This window comes from Pecten maximus, chromosome 17 (genome assembly GCF_902652985.1).
Source record: "Pecten maximus chromosome 17, xPecMax1.1, whole genome shotgun sequence".
In the NCBI taxonomy this organism is placed as follows: domain Eukaryota; kingdom Metazoa; phylum Mollusca; class Bivalvia; order Pectinida; family Pectinidae; genus Pecten; species Pecten maximus.
In genome coordinates, this window is record NC_047031.1 from 21,527,866 (window position 1) to 21,547,764 (window position 19,899).

At 34.3% G+C, this 19,899-nt stretch overlaps 1 protein-coding gene across 1 annotated transcript in view; it reads left to right on the plus strand.

The window, feature by feature from the left end:
* LOC117315026 overlaps nucleotides 1-19,899 on the plus strand; it is a 69,975-nt gene that overhangs the window by 33,262 nt on the left and 16,814 nt on the right. The window contains 30 exon segments of the mRNA XM_033869157.1: nucleotides 3-184; nucleotides 662-759; nucleotides 1,152-1,285; nucleotides 2,185-2,240; nucleotides 2,606-2,833; nucleotides 3,496-3,606; nucleotides 3,979-4,146; nucleotides 4,974-5,114; nucleotides 6,238-6,319; nucleotides 6,657-7,207; nucleotides 7,614-7,769; nucleotides 8,703-8,820; nucleotides 9,325-9,445; nucleotides 9,726-9,880; nucleotides 10,355-10,468; nucleotides 10,864-10,998; nucleotides 11,420-11,485; nucleotides 11,991-12,056; nucleotides 12,941-13,122; nucleotides 13,515-13,612; nucleotides 14,225-14,358; nucleotides 14,642-14,697; nucleotides 15,012-15,239; nucleotides 15,360-15,470; nucleotides 16,245-16,412; nucleotides 16,968-17,108; nucleotides 17,427-17,508; nucleotides 18,077-18,630; nucleotides 18,904-19,062; nucleotides 19,600-19,717. Coding sequence (XP_033725048.1) covers nucleotides 3-184; nucleotides 662-759; nucleotides 1,152-1,285; nucleotides 2,185-2,240; nucleotides 2,606-2,833; nucleotides 3,496-3,606; nucleotides 3,979-4,146; nucleotides 4,974-5,114; nucleotides 6,238-6,319; nucleotides 6,657-7,207; nucleotides 7,614-7,769; nucleotides 8,703-8,820; nucleotides 9,325-9,445; nucleotides 9,726-9,880; nucleotides 10,355-10,468; nucleotides 10,864-10,998; nucleotides 11,420-11,485; nucleotides 11,991-12,056; nucleotides 12,941-13,122; nucleotides 13,515-13,612; nucleotides 14,225-14,358; nucleotides 14,642-14,697; nucleotides 15,012-15,239; nucleotides 15,360-15,470; nucleotides 16,245-16,412; nucleotides 16,968-17,108; nucleotides 17,427-17,508; nucleotides 18,077-18,630; nucleotides 18,904-19,062; nucleotides 19,600-19,717 — 4,713 coding nt within the window.

Consider the following 19,899-nt stretch of genomic DNA (forward strand, 5'->3'; position numbering starts at 1 on the left):
AGCAAATAAAAGAAGAAGGTCGTGCCCTGGAAGTAACGAACATTATGAACACGTGGATCCTACAGATGAATTACCCCGTCGTTACCCTCAGTAGAGTCAATAACTCACAACTTCGGGCCACACAGAAGCGCTTTCTCACAAATCCTAACGCCAAAGACACGGGGAAATTTGTCTCCCCTTACAAGTGAGTAAACTCTTTCTAATCTGTTATTTACATATATATGTATTTACTTTACATGTCTATTCCTACATGTTGCCACATTAGAGTTTATATGAGAGAGAGAGAGAGAGAGAGAGAGAGAGAGAGAGAGAGAGAGAGAGAGAGTATGTCAAAGTAACAACTTTACAAATAATTTCCCTGATTTACCGAAAGAGTTGTATCAAAAAAAATAAATTAGAAGAAGTTGCTGCAATAATGATACAATACGATAGATTCGCCTTTCAATGCCGTAAATCACTCTGCATTACGATAAGACTAATTGCAAATTAAGATTGAATTGATAATGAATGTGAATTGAATTGAATTCACATGAAAAACAAGATAAAAAAAAAACCCAAATGGATATAGTTAAATAGACAAATTGATAATATCTACAAATTAATGGCATCTCCTGAGCTTTGTTTTAACATTATTATTTGTTTATACATTCTACACCTACAGCTACACATGGAGTGTCCCCGTTACAGTTACTTACAAATCTGACGTCAACTTTAACCAGACCAACGCGGATACTTATTGGCATAGAAACAAAGAGGATGGTGAGTCGTGTAGAACGGGGAATAAAAAGGTCACGTGATCTCGAGACGTTATCAAATATAAAACATTTATTATTGAATTTATTGGTTATTGATTTTTCTATGTATGTTTAACCGATTATAACATCTCATTCTCTGAAAGTATGCTGCAGGAAAACATATGTCCCTGTGGGTTACACTGCTGGAAAACCGGACTATTTTGTGTCTCGGGCCATTATTTATCTAACTATAGTTTCTGATAATTGCGTCATGTCTTCAAACACCAAACTAATACATTGAATGTTTTATTAAAACATTATATTCTCCGGCAACAAAAACAAAATATCATCAACCATTTAAAATTCTTTTCTCTTGGATTGCATAATTGTATTCTCATATCGTTCATTTACATTTAGTGATACAACTCCGAACGCCCATTCAGGATGGAGACTGGGTACTGGGTAATGTCCAGCAGTATGGGTATTACAGAGTTAATTATGACGAAAGCAATTGGGCTCTGCTGACAGACCAACTTAAAACAGACCACAAGGTATGTATCGAAATGAATATATTACAAAGTCGACTGAAAATGTCATAACATTCTGAATCTTTAGAGACCGCGTCCTTCTGTCTATCGAAATAAATATTACCAAGTCGACCAAAAATTTCAAGACATCCTAAAGCTTTGGAGACCGCGACCTTTTTGTCCATTGAAATGAATATATGGAATTAGATATTACCATGACGACTGAAAATTTTATGACATCTTAAATCTTTGGAGACCGCATCCTTCTGACCATTTATTGATGTCATGATTACGACAATATTTCTGCTCAATGAATGACATGAACATTCCAAACTTTACATGTATACCATACATGGTGAACATACTTGATCAGTTTTTATCCTTCACTTTCACCGAAACGGGGGATATTTATTCGGGTTTGTCCGTCCGTCTGTCACACTTCGTTTCCGTGCAATTACAACAAATATTATCGGATTTTCTTAAAACTTGGTAACAATATTAAATGCTTATATGGCGCCTCGGTCATGTTCGATCGGCCATAACTCCGCCAAATAACGTGCGTGGAAAAAAAAGCCGATCAAATATGACCGAGGCGCCATATAAGTATTTAATATTGATTGATGAAAAATGTTGCTAATTGACGTTTACGTGCAATTACAACAAATATTATCAGATTTTTCTTAACACGTGATAACAACATTAAATCCCTAAATGGCTGGGCGAACTTTGATGACCACTTTTCACGGACGTTATTTGGCGGAGTTTTGGCCCCTTGATAAACGAAAAATGTAATTTTTGGATATTTCCGTGCAATAAACGGTAACAATTATTATCAGATTAACCCCTCACGAAAGGGAGGAAAGCGGGGGATATATATCCTACGAATTAGCTTGTTAAAGTCTTCATGTTTTTTTCTTTGACAGGTTATTCACACAATAAACAGGGGACAGCTGATCAACGATGCGTGGAACCTTGCAAAGTATGTTGTTATACCTATTTCTATGACATTTCATGAATGATATAAATAAAAAGAACAAAACTGGATCAATGGTAAATCAAGTATGTACGCCCAATTAAGGCAAATATTACGTTGGGGCGTTTCTTAACGATCATGACAATGCATTAAAGAACTTCTTTCTAAGTATTACTTTCTTTAAAGCTTCATAAATAACCCCCGAAAAAAGAAATTGTCCTATAAATCAATATCACGAGGAAAAAAGGAAATAAATAAATTATGAGGAAATGAAATATTTAGAATACACCTATATCACATAAAGTGTAGGTAATGTAGAATATAACATCATCAGATGGATTCTGACCAATGATAAACGCCATTTTTTTCAGCGCTGGCGAGATCCCTTTGAAGATAGCCTTAGGCATGATAGATTATCTTCAAGATGAGATGGATTACGTCCCTTGGCATGCTGCCCTTGTCCAGTTGGGATATACAGATTCCATGCTGATGAGAACGGCACTTTACGGCAACTATACAAATGCTATGCGGAATTTGATCTCCAAACCGTTCGAAAGCGTTGGTCTTGTTGCAAAGGACACTGATGGTCATCTGGAAAAGTACGAAATATATAATTATACCAATAAATATTCTTTCAGGAATACTCAACAAAAAGATATGTCCGTGTATTGACCATAAGTTACATGATTGACGTTGCCGTCAGGTAGCTGTTTTATCGATTTTAAGGTTGAAATACATTTCTGCTTATATATTGATATGGTATTTGTGAAAGCTGCCTCTCTGGTGGGTGACCAATCTGAATTAAATGAATATCATTATACTTAAAAAGATAAAGATAAGGAAGAGCAAAGACATACTTCTGACACCTAATCAATGTTTTGTTATAAAGTTGTCAGCTTGGTAAGACACGACATATTGGCACTCTTCCATTGAATGATAAAACAATTTTATCGACAGATGTTAAAGCAAGGAGATCTTTATACACACACAAGTGTACTATGTTTCAAATGTAACCAAATCGACTTGAGTAATTGATAAGCGTATACTTGCATTCGTCAGTGTATATTGTGGCATTATCATAGATTCACAACAAAAAGTCCCCGCAGACTTTAGATGCAAAATACTTAAAACTTTTTTTATCAAAAATAGGAGAAAAAGTCGGGATAAAAATGCCACTAAAAATTCAGATGGCGATGTCGACAATGAGTTTGCCATTATATTTAACATGAATTTTAACACACAACACCTTGGTGTATAACAGGATGTTGCGTATCTCGATATCGAGTCAGGCGTGTGGTTACGGGGTCGAAGAGTGTGTGAGGACAGCTAAAGCTATATTCCAGGAATGGATGGTTGATCCTAGCAATAACAAGTAAGTAGAAGAATGGTATTCTCACGAATAACAAATCTCTGATAAAAAAGATCAGAAAGTTTTGCTTTGTAAAGGGCAAACGGTACTAAGTTTTAAGAAAATTTGATTGAAATGATGGTTGGCCGATCAAATACAGCGTTACATGTCTCGTGAAACAGTATTGTTTTGATAATAAAATATTCTAATCAGAATGTGTGTTTACTTTTTACGTGAAATATATACTCGATCAATTTGCTATAATTCACCGAGTGTAGGTACTGTCTGTGTGGTTGTTTGTCAGTTGTTGGGAATTGCTTGAGGATCTCATTACGGAACAGAGCGATGTTCTTGTAGTGACCCACTGCTGCATTTAAATGTGACTTTTCTCCCCAGGATTGATCCTGACGTGAAGCAGGCCGTGTACTGTACTGGTATTGCGGAGGGTGGTGCCCTGGAGTGGGATTTCCTCTATAGCCAGTACAAGTCAAGTAACAACGCCGCCGAAAAGAAACGAATTCTCTACTCTCTGTCGTGTTCCAAGGAGCCATGGATTCTAAGCAAGTAAGTGTGGCTATCACGTGATGGTTTTGGAAATCAATTTGGACATTTAGTACCTGTATCATTTTGTTTCATTGTGTTACGGAACTACAAAAATTATTTTGAAATTAGTGCTTATGTTAACATTTGTTACAGGAATGCGAACAAAATAATGCTTTAGAAACAAAGTGTTTGATTTAAAAAAAAAACACCAAAAATTACTTTCCTGCTCTATTTTAATTTGTAATTCCTTATATATCAATATGGCTACATAATATCTAAATTGACCATTGCAGCTAAGGTTAAGGATACTCTAATCTAACAAAAGTCTTCATTTTCGATAGTGATTTACTCAAAAGATTATATGTACTATATATAAGCATACATGTAAATCACACTCTGATAGAGTTTAAATTCCTTACGTTAATAACACCTGTGTGTATACTTGTGTACAATCTTAAATACTTTTTCATTTATAACTTCAAGGCAACCAGTATAATTTCGATTGTGAAGCCATCTTTCCGTGATTACTTACAATTATATTTATACATATAATGTTCGTCGCAAGAATATCACTACAGACCTTCTTTTACTAGGTTATCCTAATAAACGATTCTAAACGGAATTTCTTGACCGTTGCTTTATGATTATTTTGGTCATCATATGCCTCAAAATGAGTTAAGTATTTAAAAATCGTCAATATGACTGTTGTACCGGAACCGGAAATAGGTATCTGTTTTTTTGTTTTGTTTTTTGTTTTTGTTTAATTGTTTTTTCATCAAAATACCAATTTACGTTTCTTAGGTAATTAAGTTAAATGAGTAATTCTAGCAGCCATATTTTCTCATCAGATACCTCGAAATGAGTTTGGATGCGCGAGAGGTCAGAAAGCAGGACGCTGGTTACGTCATTCGATATGTGTCCGATCACTCCATTGGCCGAGACCTAGCCTGGAACTTTATCCGGGCTAAATGGGATGTTCTATTGACCGAGTGAGTATTGTTATCTACAAACCCTGTATTCAACTACTAGTACGCGTATCTCAAAATAATTAAGAAAATCCATATTTCACAACTGACTTGAAGGTATGCCTAACGTTAATGACTGCGTTGTCATCATGGAATGTATTTTATGTACACGTCATTTCCATCTAGAGACTGGTGTTGGAACTTGTAGTTAATCTTAAAAAGGCCTATATTATATTACGTTACCATTTGAGAACATTAACATCCTTGATAGCTGTGGTCAGTAAACCGATGACAGTAGAATGCGTCAGACCATTTTCTCCTCGTGAACCACAGGCAACAGCAGGGGATAATATTTTGAATAGTTGATTCCCCGCCGGTAGCTCTTTGTTCCCCCCCCCCCCCCCCCCCCCCCCCTCTCCCAATATCCAAAACAGCCCTCGTTCCCCTAAAGGCGTCTATATATAAGCTATATATACCTTTTATTATTTGTTAACCTTGTAAATGACAGGGAAAAGGTTATCTTCATTTTGTTTCATTTAGTAGACTATAAAAGTGTATTTTATAATATGAATTATGTATTAGAATCCAAGATATTCATAACGACTGATGAGCAAAGATAACTGAAATATCGACTAAGTATATGAAATTATTATAAGAAAAAACAATGGTTAAGGATATGTCATTAGACGTATACATGCATACTAAGTACCCTGCTCAGAAACAGAAATTGGTCACAGTATCGTAGGCTGCTTATGTTTTAATTCATTTGAATAAGGACATTATTAAGAAAGTACACATGTACTTAACGGTCTTCAGTTATCCAATATTGATTTTTTTTAACTTTAAAAAATTCATGAATTTGTTTACACCACCCAACCCAGATTTTGACATTTTTGGACCTATATCAAGTTTTTGATAGCCTATTATGTTCGCTTAAGGTCTTAAGCATCACAAGAAGGACCAAACTGATGTATGATGCAGTTTTAATTCATTTTGGCTCTACTGTATCCAACTAAGCTTGGTTTGAATGGCGCTGATACTGGTGTTGCTATCGCACAACCATTCCGCATTATATAACATTGATGAATAACACGAACAATAATTTAATGAATTAATACTTAACAATAAAAATCACATTATTTTACAGATTTGGTGGCGGATCGTTCTCATTTTCAAATATCATATCCGACACTACTAGTTCCTTTAACACCGAATTTGACCTGGAACAGGTTTGTAAGATATTTAAATGTGTTGAAATGGAATAGAACGGATACAAAATGTCAAATTTATATTTCTGTTACTGATTCTATATGTGTTCAAACTCTCATCAAAATATTGGTATTCACAATAATATATTTCTGTGATATTAAATGAAAATTGCCTTGTATAATGTGTTGGAAAGAAATATCACCGTTTATGTCTTATCCCAGTTTGAGACATGTATCAATATATCAGAAATTGTTATATAATTTAACCACAAAAATATTTGTCCTCCAAAAACAATTTTTTAAGAGTTATGCACACCCATTTGGACTTCTTAATTAATGTATTCGTATTTTGTTATAGCTTCGAAATTTTAAAGTTGAACACCCCGACATGGGCTCAGGAACCAGAGCTTACGAACAAGCAGTTGAAAAGACAGAATCCAATATTCAGTGGTTTAAACAAAACTTCGAAACAGTTAGATCTTGGTTGAGAGACAACACTAAAAAACAAATGGATGTTACTGATGTCAGACTTCCAAGGTCACTGCTGCCATATTTATATGAACTCGATATTTATCCAGATATTTATCAATCTGATCCGAAAGATTTTGAATTCACAGGGAAGGTTACTATTCACATAACCTGTGTAGCGTCTACTAGCAACATTACACTACATACCCATTTACTTACCATTGATGAGGATAGCGTCATTGTTACTTCCGGTTCCGGGGTCAGAGTTCCAAACGTGGTGAAGATTACGTATGACTTGGAGCGACAATTTCTTATCCTGGATTTAGACAGTGACCTACAGGCTGGATCGAACTACACGCTATTCATCGCCTTTAGTGGACCATTAAAGGACGACATGGTCGGGTTGTACTACAGTTCCTACCAGCAGGATAGCAAAACTGTGTATGTATATACATCTTTCGACCATGTTTTTGGTTTTACTTGTTTGTTTTTGTTTAAATTTGCCGTAGATTTCTTTGGCTTTCTTAATCATCAAATTCATGATAACGTAAAATAATCAATTAAATATGAATTTTTTAACATGATTTTTAAAAAATATTAATTGATTCGATCCTACTGGGAATCCATGACGATTGAGCGCCGCGTAAATTATGCTTCTACAATATATCGGCCATGTTTACTTCTGTACGTCATGGATCCTAAAAGGTGACGGATTTTTGGTTTATTCCTCTTCAAATGATAAGCAACAATTAATCAAAATTTAATGCACTATAGTTCATTCAACAAAACGGGAGAGGCATTCGAAACCTGCATCAATAAACCATATTTGTATGTATTTGTATTACAGATATATTGCCACCACACAGATGGAACCGACAGATGCCAGGAAAACATTTCCCTGTTTTGACGAACCAAACATGAAAGCTCAGTTCAAAATAACAGTCACCAGACAACCAGACTTGATATCATTATCAAACATGCAGATCCAGCAAACAAAATCAGTGTAATTATATTGACCAAAGACGCTTTCCCTTCTGGAGTATCTGGGCTCACGTAGCTCGACCACAGTGGGAACGCTGAGCATGATATAACACAATGCACCGTCGAAAAAGATATTCATCAACATGATAAAATTATTATTATTGGCATTCAGCACCAGGGTCCGTATTCATGAAACATAATATTTGTGCTCAAGCAAGTTTTTTTTAGAACTCGCTCAAAAATAATGAAATAACGGTTTAAATGAAAAAGCTAAACATCAAGCTCACTTGAAATTAATTTAAATTATTGACAAAGTATTAATTCAGATATCAGATTTATCATCAAAAGTATTTGAGCCTGAGCACAAAATTGGCATGAATATACGTTTGAATGAATACGGCCCAGTTTCAAAGTATCCAAGTGTGTTTCTATCCTTTATTTGTACTTTTAACTTTGGATGTAGAATTACGTTTTCCTTTAGGATTCAGTATTCTGTTGTCGTTGTTGTTTTCGCATTAAACAACCTTGATCAGTTTAAAAATAATAAAGATTACCGACATGAAACCACAATTCCCAACTCCAAATTGATAAAATGATGGAAAGATATCAACGAATTGTAGATTGCTCGGATACCAGAAAGTACAATGTGAATCAGACCAGATCATCCAGAAGAGGAAGCGTCTTCTGCTTCATTGACGCCTGTGTAAACTTAGACCGACATAAATATTCTTCTGAAGATATTTTACATTTGTTTTCTTGACCATAGTAAACTTTCAACTTACTATTTGTTATTAATGCCTTAATAATGAAATACTCCGAAATACAAAGCAACATTTCTTTCAACTATTTTGCATAAATGATACATAAATGGTTGTGTGACACCCGTTCTAACCAGAATGAGGTTATAAAGATCTATTATAATTCATTTTATGTATATTTGATTACTTTACTACAGAGATGGCGATCTTCGGGCTGACCAGTATTATGTATCGCCGATTATGTCCACGTACCTCGTAGCATTTGTTGTCTGTGACTTTGCCCATATAAACGGTACAACGAAAAATGGCATATATGTAAGTACAATTATGTAGTGAATAATATTATCGTAGATAAATAAGATAATTGTGTTTACTGTATGTATCACTACAACTTAAGTTTAACATTTTGTACCTCAAAAGCGAAAGCTGGTATAGTAAATAATAATTAGTTTCATTTAATGTTTCATAGATAAAAGAAAAAAACTGGAAGCATTTAAAACTAATATATCGGGGGAAAAAAATCCCCCCGATTTTATGGCAACTGTTCTAAATGCTTCTATAGAGAGGAAGTCAGAACGTCGCAGTAATACTTGACCAAACATAAACCAGTATTCATTTATACTTTTAAAACGGCATAAAATTCTTTACAGATCGATCTATATTGATTATTTTCCTGATGCTAATCATACGATGACGTCATTTTTATGACGTATTATGCTATGGTGTATATATAAAGCGTTCTGTGAATATGAATATGAATATGTATATGAATATGCATAGGATAACATCATTTTACCGCAATCCTTGCTTAATTCATAGTATGGAGCCCTGGCACCCAAGGATATGATAGACCAGGCAGTTTTCGCTCTCGATGTTGGTATTGATACGATTACTCTATACGAGGAGTTCTTCGATATCAAGTTTCCACTGAAGAAGCAAGGTAAGCATGGCTCCTGTCATTACCACGACATTTAATGTGACTTTTCGGAAAATAACTTACATGTTTTTTATCGATTGAGTTACTAAACAATTACAAGACGGCATAAAATAGTGTTCTGTAAGAAGTAAACTGTAAATCACAGTACAGAATCGTTTCGATTTAACAAGCATGATTAAAACGGAAGTATCTACTTCATTTAATTTTAGCAACATTTTGGCAATAAGAAATTTGACAGTTTTGTTTTGTTATCTAGTGATTTAATTGGTTGATATTTCTGCAGAAATGATCGCCATCCCCGACTTTGCGGCCGGCGCCATGGAGAACTGGGGACTAATTACATACAGAGAGACAGCCATGTTGTATGAACCAGGCGTGTCGTCAGAGTCCAACAAACAACGTGTCACCACCGTCATCACCCACGAACTCGCTCATCAGGTAACGTGTCGTCACACCCGAACTCGCTCACCATGTAACGCCACATATTTCTGCTTGGAAACCTTGTATACATATCTACAAAAAAATGTTTACCAGTTGTTTAAGAAAGCATTCATTATCTTATTTCAAATACAGACTTTTTTGTTGATGAGTGAAAGCCCAAAACAATCATTTTAAGAAACAATAACTTGACTCAAGAAACAATATGGTAATATAGCTGTTATCCTCCGGCTATCACAACAAACCATGTGACATCAAACTTTTTTATAGAGCGAATCTTCATATTTTTGATATCTTTACACTCTTCCTTCAGATTTGTATTTCATTTTCATCAAAATTATGTTATGAACCCTATTTACAGTAATTTGAACTTGATGTATACAATGCAATTTACTTTTTCACCTCAACAATTGATTATTTATGTTATTTAAGTGTTAATGTTCTTGTAGGAATTTGTTACCTTTATTTTGACAGTGGTTCGGAAACCTTGTGACACTGGATTGGTGGGACGATCTCTGGCTAAATGAAGGATTTGCAACTTTTGTGGAATACTTGGGAGCCGACAATAAATTCCCGGACTGGACCTACGTATGTTTTCTAATGTGATTAAATGGGTTAAATTTCGCGATTTCGATATGTAAACTTTACGCGTGGGGGTAATTTTCGCGATTGCCTTCATTTGTGGTTTTAGATTACTCAAAGTGATATCAAAATAATACGCGTAGTGGAAATTGTTCGCGATCAAGAGGACTCCGCATATTTAGCGTAAATTTGTCCCTCGCGTAAAATTTCCACGTTTACAGTATGAAAACAATTGTAATAAACCGTCTCTATAAACAATTTATTTCATTCATGCATTGCTCTTCAGAAAACAATGTAAATGTAGGCCAATTAATGATTATCATTATTTCGTTCAGAAGACACATCATAGATTTATAATGCTATTTTGTAATACATGTAAAGCGTTTTCATGTTTTTTGCAGTTTGATATATTCACCATTTCGGAGCTCCAGGATGCGTTTGACTTTGATGCTCTTGTGACATCACATCCGCTGTTCGCATCAGTAGCTAATCCTGACCAAATCAATGAAGTGTTCGACACGATATCCTACTCCAAGGTCAGACACAAGCAGTAGCGATTTTTTTAGTATTTCAAAGAACTTTACCATACATATTACAACTATTTCAATATGATATTCAAAAGAAAGGTATTGAAATATCATAAAACAATTCATATCCAGAAAACGTCAATGGGTTTAGGTACATTACGTACATATCGAAAATAGTTTCATATGATACAGTGTGAATGATTTCTTACAGAAATAAAAAGAAATAACCAACATGTATTTTTACTGAGAAATGTCTTTGCTTTCATTAACGTCACAACAGCATTACGTCACAGGTGTATTGTAATTTACGAATCATCATGTGAAAATAAAAGCATACGGTGTAAGCATAACAATGTCTAATCCTTTGTTTTGCATGCAAAATTTTATTACACGCTCTCAGATAAGAACATAACCTTATGATATTTCTCAGGGAGCCAGTGTGATCCGAATGATGCGGTTTTTCTGCGGAGACAAGACGTTTCAGCTTGGAATTCAGGTATATATTTTATCAGTTTTATAATTTTGGATATTTGATGACTGAAAGAAACATATTTTTAATCGATGGAATTATTCATATTATTTTCCTAACAAAAAAATAAAATATGGCTTCTCAATATATTTGCAAAGGACAATTACAATGGCATTTTATTACAAAATGCAACAATGATAATAATGTGAAATTTGCTAAATTAATTGAAAAAATATCAATATGAAATATTTTCTTTCACTGCTATGATTTAGAAATATATTACGAAATGTGTATTTGATAATTCCTAGTTTGGTTCGCAATTGAATAGACAAAACTCCTTCACTTCATAGCGTAAATAAATTATATAATGCAAATATAAATGAGGTAATGTAAATGTAAATAATGTAATATAAAGAAATCTAGCAGAATTTCTTATTCTATTTATTTTCTTTATCAAATGTCACTTGCCCGTGCGCATTGAGGTATTAGACTATTTTAAATGATGCAATCTAATATCTTCTACATTTTTCAGAGATACCTCAAACAGAGAGAATACAAAAATGCCGACCACAATGATTTATGGACTGCAATGGAACAGGTATGTATTGCTGTAGATACCTAAAACTTGACATGAGTCTCGAAAATTAAAGACTTTGTTCCTGTCAATCAAAACAACACACAATACCAACATATTAATGAAACTGTAATTCTGACTAAAATTCGGTTAACGTGGACAAAATGAGAACAAAAATATATATTTGCATCAGTACAGTTGAAAAAGTATCGAGAAATCAAGACCAGGTGATAAATGGGAGTTAGCGTCGTCTGCTTCATGGTTTAGTCACATTTTCAAAATCAGAACTAGGGTAGTGACAACGGCACCACCAGGCTTCGTTTAGCATCGAATATGACAGACTCAATATCGTATCAGGAAAAAGAATATTTCAAAATGAGATCATGTTGTTGATAAGAATTTCCCCATGGTCTTTATCAACCTGCATCTCTCAAAACCATGTTATGGCTTCATTTCTCCGTTATTCGTCCACATCTGTCACGGAAATTGTAATATTGGGAACAAGCTCCTGAATATCGATTAAACTTGGACATATTAACACCGTAAGTAGGGTAAATATGGTCACCTATAACCTCTATCATCAGTGTTTGCTCTTTATTATGGAAACAATAGCGTTCTAAATTTTTGCATCTTTTGAAAATTATCAAAATATCTCGACATCTTTCTGCAGCGCTATAAATAAACACATATATGTTGTATTCATAATCAAACATTTTAACATTTTTTGTTGCATGAATGTGGACAAATCGTAATTACTGTAAATTATAAAATTCATTTCTCGCAAGGTTTTTCCGATAAATGTTAATTATGAATAATTAATCTGTTTTTTCCCTTATTTTAATTTTGTTGTTTATTTTAGGTTTGCACTTTACTGAAATATTTCATATCAATTTATTCTATTATGTTAGCAAATTAAAGATGAGAAACGTGACCTTGAAGTGAAGAACATTATGAACACGTGGATACTTCAGATGAACTACCCCGTCGTTACCCTCCGTAAAGTCAACAATACACAATTACGGGCCACTCAGAAGCGCTTCCTTACCAACCCTAATGCCACAGACACTGGGAGATTTGTCTCCCCTTACAAGTACTTATGGATAATCATGAATTGCACAAGTATAAATCATCAATGATGACATTATTTCATGTCACAGAAAAATAAAGTTTAATATTATGCAGCTTCTTTTTTTCAATTAAAAGATATTTTTGTAGACGGTTTGGATATATGTAATACATTCATATGTTTTATATGTGATCAGCTTAGTCATAAATTCGTTTTTATTCCTTTTAAATACGAACTTTGTCAATGTTTTTTTTATTTATTTCACAAAACGGCTGTAAGATGGATAATGTTTATCTCGCATCAACACAATTGAGTTCATAATATTACTATTCAGCCTTTTTACCCTAAAATTTTATTCATAATTAATATGTATCAACGATGTTTTAGAAATTTTAATTAGATAATTGTTTCCATAGTTACACCTGGATGGTTCCAGCTACTGTTACTTTCAAATCTGATGTCAACTTTAACCAGACTAGTGCAGACGTGTACTGGCACAAAAACAAAGTAGACGGTGAGTCTTATTATCTTCATATGTATATTGTAGCAAAATGTCATTCTTTTTAAATATCATATAATTGGAATTAAGAAATTAGATAAATGGACGGGCTACTGCACGTGCCCGTCCAAATTTTGACATTTTTTTCATGGAATTTTGAGTTTCCGCCCTAACCTCATCGGTGTTAACACTTCAAGCCATTAGCACCACTTACGAGTCCCAGATGGACGAAATAGCTGTGCGATGCTTTTATTTTTTAATTCATCTTGGGTATAATATTTAGAATTTTGATTTATATTGATAGATACTATATCCTTGGTGTCGTTATAACAATGTTTATGAAAAAACAACAGATTTGTGAGAAATACCCCCCCCCCCCCCCTCCCCAAAAAAGGGAAAAAATAATAAAAAAAATCTCCAACCGACATCACTTAACATGACTCTCTGTTAGCTATTCGTCGACACCGTTGTTAGTTTGAAGTGGCCAATAGAGGAGCATATTGGGGAAAACATAATCCAAGGTAGCGTGTAGCTAACCAGGCGTCACTGATTTGTTTATAATACATATATATCGGAGAACAAAATATACAAAATGTCAAATATTTTCACGAGACGTTTATCAATCAGAAATAACACTGAAGAAACCTATGCAAGATGGTGACTGGTTTTTGGCAAACGTCCAACAATTTGGATTTTACCGGGTGAATTATGATAGTGACAACTGGGCTGCTTTAACTAATCAACTGAAGAATGATCACAAGGTAGGTAAAACCGATATATTTTTTAATGAATTACGTTAATTAAGTTCGTGGTACATAGCTACCTTTTTTTGTTTTTGTTTTTTGTTTTTTTGTTGACTGCAAAGAGGTAGTATATAGTTGTCTTGTTTTTAAACTTGACATGCATACATATCGCATGAAAGAATAATGAAATATCATCCCGTGGATATAGAATCCGGGATGTGAATCCCTGGGATGAGTGTGTCTAAGTTGCCAATTTGGGATACGTACATGTATAAACTATTCACTTGTGTATTCATAACAGGTTATTCACACTATCAACCGGGGACAGCTGATCAACGATGCCTGGAATCTTGCCAAGTAAGTGGTATCATAAAAGGGTATTTATCTAGAAAACAACAAGTGTACAATGTATTTTGTACCAATGCCTCTGCTTTATACTGGGAAGTAAAAACCGATCGATTTCTACAAAAAATCCGTTCCATACAAATCAGTTAATTCCTTAATGGAATTGTAATTGATAATTATTTACCACGGATTTGATATGAAACACGCTAAGAAAATAGTAAAAGAAAACATTAAAAAAAAAAAAAAAAAAAACCCAACATTATTGAATTATGTTCCATTTCCATGAGTTAAGGTGTGTGCGGTAAACACGGTGGTATATTTGACAGTGCTGGTGAACTGCCGTTGGAAACAGCCCTGGACATGATAGATTATCTGAGGGACGAACTGGATTACGTCCCTTGGCATGCTGCCCTCGCCCAGCTGGGATATGCCGACGAAATGCTGATGAGGACAGAACTATACGGAGACTTTACTGCAGTCATCAGAAATCTGGTCTCCAAACCGTTTGAAAGCGTCGGGCTGCGCGCAAAGGATACTGATGGACATCTTGAAAGGTAGATATAGGGAGAAGTCGTAAGACTTACTGACCTTTGTAATTTTACATGCCAATAAGATATGTTTAAACTGATAAAAACTGAATGATTGAGGTCAATTGACTGTTGTCTTTGTTTCAGGATGTTGCGTATCTCGATGTCGAGTCAGGCGTGTGGTAACGGGATCGAGGAGTGTGTGAGGACAGCTACCGACATGTTCCAGGAATGGATGGTTGATCCCAGCAGTAACAAGTAGGTCTTACAACAAGATACAGGCTGTATCCAACTGATTTGTCCCTTTTGATTGATTATCATAGCTCTTACTATATTGTACTCTAGGTAGGGGTAAAGGTTAAATGATATTGCACGGATATGAGTGTTTTCTCAGTCTGTGATGGGAGATATACACGGATTAGAATACGCCTTGTACATATAAAAACAAAACAAAATAAAGAGCCTTTATAAAAATAATATTAAGCTTATCTATACGTGGTATTCTCTCTTCTAAATATATCAAGAGACTCCTTGTGTAATCTATTGAAGCAACAACACAATACTATCAGAGAGAAAGCCTCTTTTCTGTGATCTGATTCGGTTTGTTCTACTGTCTTTAGATCTTCAAACATATTTACTTTCCCCTGGATTTTCTCATTGACGTTCCAATAAGAAAAATCCCTTTTGTCTTTATTTTGAATTTTTATCGAGTACCTTTATAGACTGTTCATTACATTTTGACACTCTTCAAGCAAAATATTTCTGAAGTCAAAGTATGTAGTCCTTTTATACAATCAATTTTGTAATGGACCTCAATGGAAAAAGAAATATTCCAATACGCAATAAATGTACATATATATTTTTTTGCTTTCCGTTAAGAAACAAACAAATTGTGTTATGTATTGACTAATCGAGATTTTAAATGGTTTAAATCAAGAGGAAATATCAGCAAGTTAAATTACTCGTCAATAAGTGGAAGAAAATATCATTTCCATGATCTTGATGGGATATAGTATTTTGTCTCTTCCCCAGGATCGACCCTGACGTGAAACAGGCCGTGTACTGTACTGGTATTGCAGAGGGTGGTGCCCTTGAGTGGGACTTCCTCTATAGCCAGTACAAGACAAGTAATAACGCCGCCGAAAAGAAACGAATCCTCTACTCTCTGTCGTGTTCCAAGAAGCCGTGGATTCTCAGCAAGTGAGTTTAATCACCAAGGGCTCAGAATAATAAGATACAACAGCGAATTTTTTTCTGTTACAATTTCATTATCATGTGTTTGTCTGAAGACAACGTTTATAACACGGAATATTTTCTGTTGAAATAACGTTTTCAATGGTTTGGTATTTTATTAAAGCATCTTTCCGCACATCAATGAACGAAAATAATAATAAGGATAAAATTTTAAAAAAAGAAGATAAAAACACTTGGATTTCACGTACCGTTTGTATTATGATTTGTTGATTTTTGCCTAAATAGAATCTTATTACAGCTGTTTTATATATTGAGATAATTGGTAATGCAGGGTACGACAGTTTATTAGGGTATAATTGGTTGTGTATCGATACCATTATCATTCACTTGATTTGATAAGGCTTGCCATGTTCCTTTATAAATCGAACCTTACCAGAGAACATTATTTTTACAATGTATAAAAAGACTAGACATTCAATTGTTTGAATTTTAAGCGATCAAGTGAGTTGGTCCTTCATTAATTTATCGCACATATATAGATGTGTATGGTTCATTTTATAGGTATCTCGATATGAGTTTGGATTCAAACGAGGTCAAAAAGCAGGACGCTAGTTACGTCATTATATATGTGTCTGGTCATTCCATTGGTCGGGATCTGGCATGGAACTTTGTTAGGGCCAAATGGAACACCCTGATGACAGAGTGAGTTATATTTAATGTCTCGTAATGGTCGAACATTAAGTTATAAAAGATAGATATGAAAATAATCATAAATCTGCATACACTAGAACCCTGACAAAGGTAGCACCTTCCACAAAATAGGTTTACTTTTAACGTTAATGAAAATGTTTTCCTTCCATTAAACACATTTGATAGAGCTATTTTCTGGTTAACGGTTCTAGTTTGCATCTTCTGATATATCTCACACGTTTCTGGCGTATTTATAGATTTGGATGAAGATAGTTTTCCTCTCTTTACCTTCTATTATGATGTCTCAAACTTTCCTGGCTTGTATTGTAGATTTGGAGGAGGATCATTTTCCTTTTCAAGTCTTATTTCTGGGGTAACTAGGTCCTTCAACACCGAATTTGACTTACAGCAGGTAAGTTGCGTTTTGCCAGCGCTTTATCATTAAATTGATTCTGTATATGTTTGATTATGTTTACTTTAAAAAAAGCATACTGCATTAATGTTAATTTCACGTCTAGAAAACATTAATATCCTATTCAGCGTGTTTATAGACATTCGCGCTGTATTTCATATTAGCAAATTAAAAAATGATTTCCCGTTATATTTTCAACTATACATTATTAAGCTCTACATACGGCGAATTGCGAAATGCAAAAACGTTTAGAAAGCACAGTGCTTAACATGTATATACCATATATATATTGTTTATTATTAACGGTCTATGCATTTAAAAAATATATTCTTTTGGCTACGGTGGAAAATTATTGAAAGTTAATAAGTTGACATTTTGTAAAAGTACAATAGATGCCACCCTTGAATAAAAACCATCGACATACACTTGTTATGTATTTCTAGGTCACTAACTCAAAGAACCGAAAATTGGGAAATAAATTGGGTATCTCTGATCGTGAGTTTACGTATAATTTTGTAACTGAAATGACAATGTAACTTAGCTTTAATAATACCATCGTTTTCTTCAGCTTAGAGACTTTAAAGTTGAAAATCCAAACATGGGCTCCGGAACCAGGGCTTACGAGCAAGCAGTAGAAAAGACAGAGTCCAACATCCAGTGGCTGCAAAAGAACAAGGAGACAATACGAGTCTGGCTTGGAAACAATGCTGGGAATGATCCGTCTAAAGTATTAACGGACGTAAGACTTCCACGGTCTGTCCTTCCGTCCTTGTATGAGCTCGAGATGTTCCCAGACTTTTATAAAACAGACCCGCAACAATTCACGTTCAGTGGTAACATAACAATACAAGTGTCGTGTGTAAAGAAGACAGACAATATCACATTACATCAAATTAATTTAGAAATTGATGAAGAGAATATTCGACTTGTTGACCAGAGAGGAAGTTCGGTGGGTGTGTCTAAAGTATCATATGATGATGAAAGACAGTTTATAATTATACACCTGTTGAAAGATTTGGCTGCTGGTCAGAACTACTCACTACATATGGCGTTTAGCGGAACATTGCGTGATAATATGGTTGGCATGTATTACAGTTCCTATCAGCATGGAAACCAAACAATGTAAGTTTTTGAAAAACTATTTATTTAATATTATTTTCGATGTAAATTTAAAAAAAAAAAATTTGATATATTTTAATGTAAGTTTTAAAAAAAGTTATTCATAATCATAAAACATGCTGCAAATAAATTACATTTTTGTTGAATTTGAAACTTAAATTGTTAACTTTATATGGGTGATTCATTTCTTATTAACTCCGAACAGTATTTGATCATTGTTTTAAATGTAAATATTTTAAAGATTCCATTAACCAAATACTAATTTAATTTTATCAGATACATGGCAACGACCAAGATGGAGCCAACACATGCCAGAAAAGCATTCCCTTGTTTTGATGAGCCAAATATGAAAGCAAAGTTTAAAATAACTTTGATTAGGAAATCGGAACTTGTTTCTTTATCGAACATGCCAACGGAAACCAAGGGAAAGACTTGGTGGGTTACGTTGAGTTAATAACATTAGAACAAATAGTCGTGTTATTACTGCTTCCACATAAATAAAACCGGATATGTATACGACGTTTGTATCTCAAATGTAAATAATCTGAGGCCAAAATATGAGCAAAACATATTTACACAGAAATGTTTGATAAAGTACTAAAATATGGTTAAGCAAGCATATTCTGCTTCAAAGTCTATGTCAATCCCAGGTAATGTCATGCTCTCAAAATGTGAACAAAAAACGGAATCAATATTCCAGAGAGAAATGTAGAGGGAAAGGAGCCTACATAATGCCCGCCTAGGTTTTCCTGATACTCTCTGATTTCATTAGATATTTGCGTATTAAAATGGTTTGATAGCATTGCTCGGTTAGGAAATATTTATAAATTTGGTGGCCAAAATGTGAGTCATATCGTAAAAGTATTATTTCTTATGAGTATGCTTGACTATTCAATTATTGATGAGGGCGAGTGCATTTTTAAGTCATGTGGTCATTATTGTCCAATCAGATTAGCCGTTTGATATTTTCAGGAAAGACGGATTCGTTGCTGATGTTTACCAGGAATCTCCAGTTATGTCTACATATCTAGTGGCCATGATCGTATGTAATTTCCAGAGCAAGTCTAACCTGACAAAAAACAGCGTTACGGTAAGAATTAAACATGTGCACATTGGTCAGCGTGAGAACAGTTTCTAACCTATAAAAATGCCTTTTCTGAAATAATTAGTTTTGTAAGTGTAATTTGCATGCATGTGTATTAATTTATGTAGGTAATAATGCGATAATGTATACAATGCAGCATTTTTGTGTTTGTGATGTTGTTGATGAAG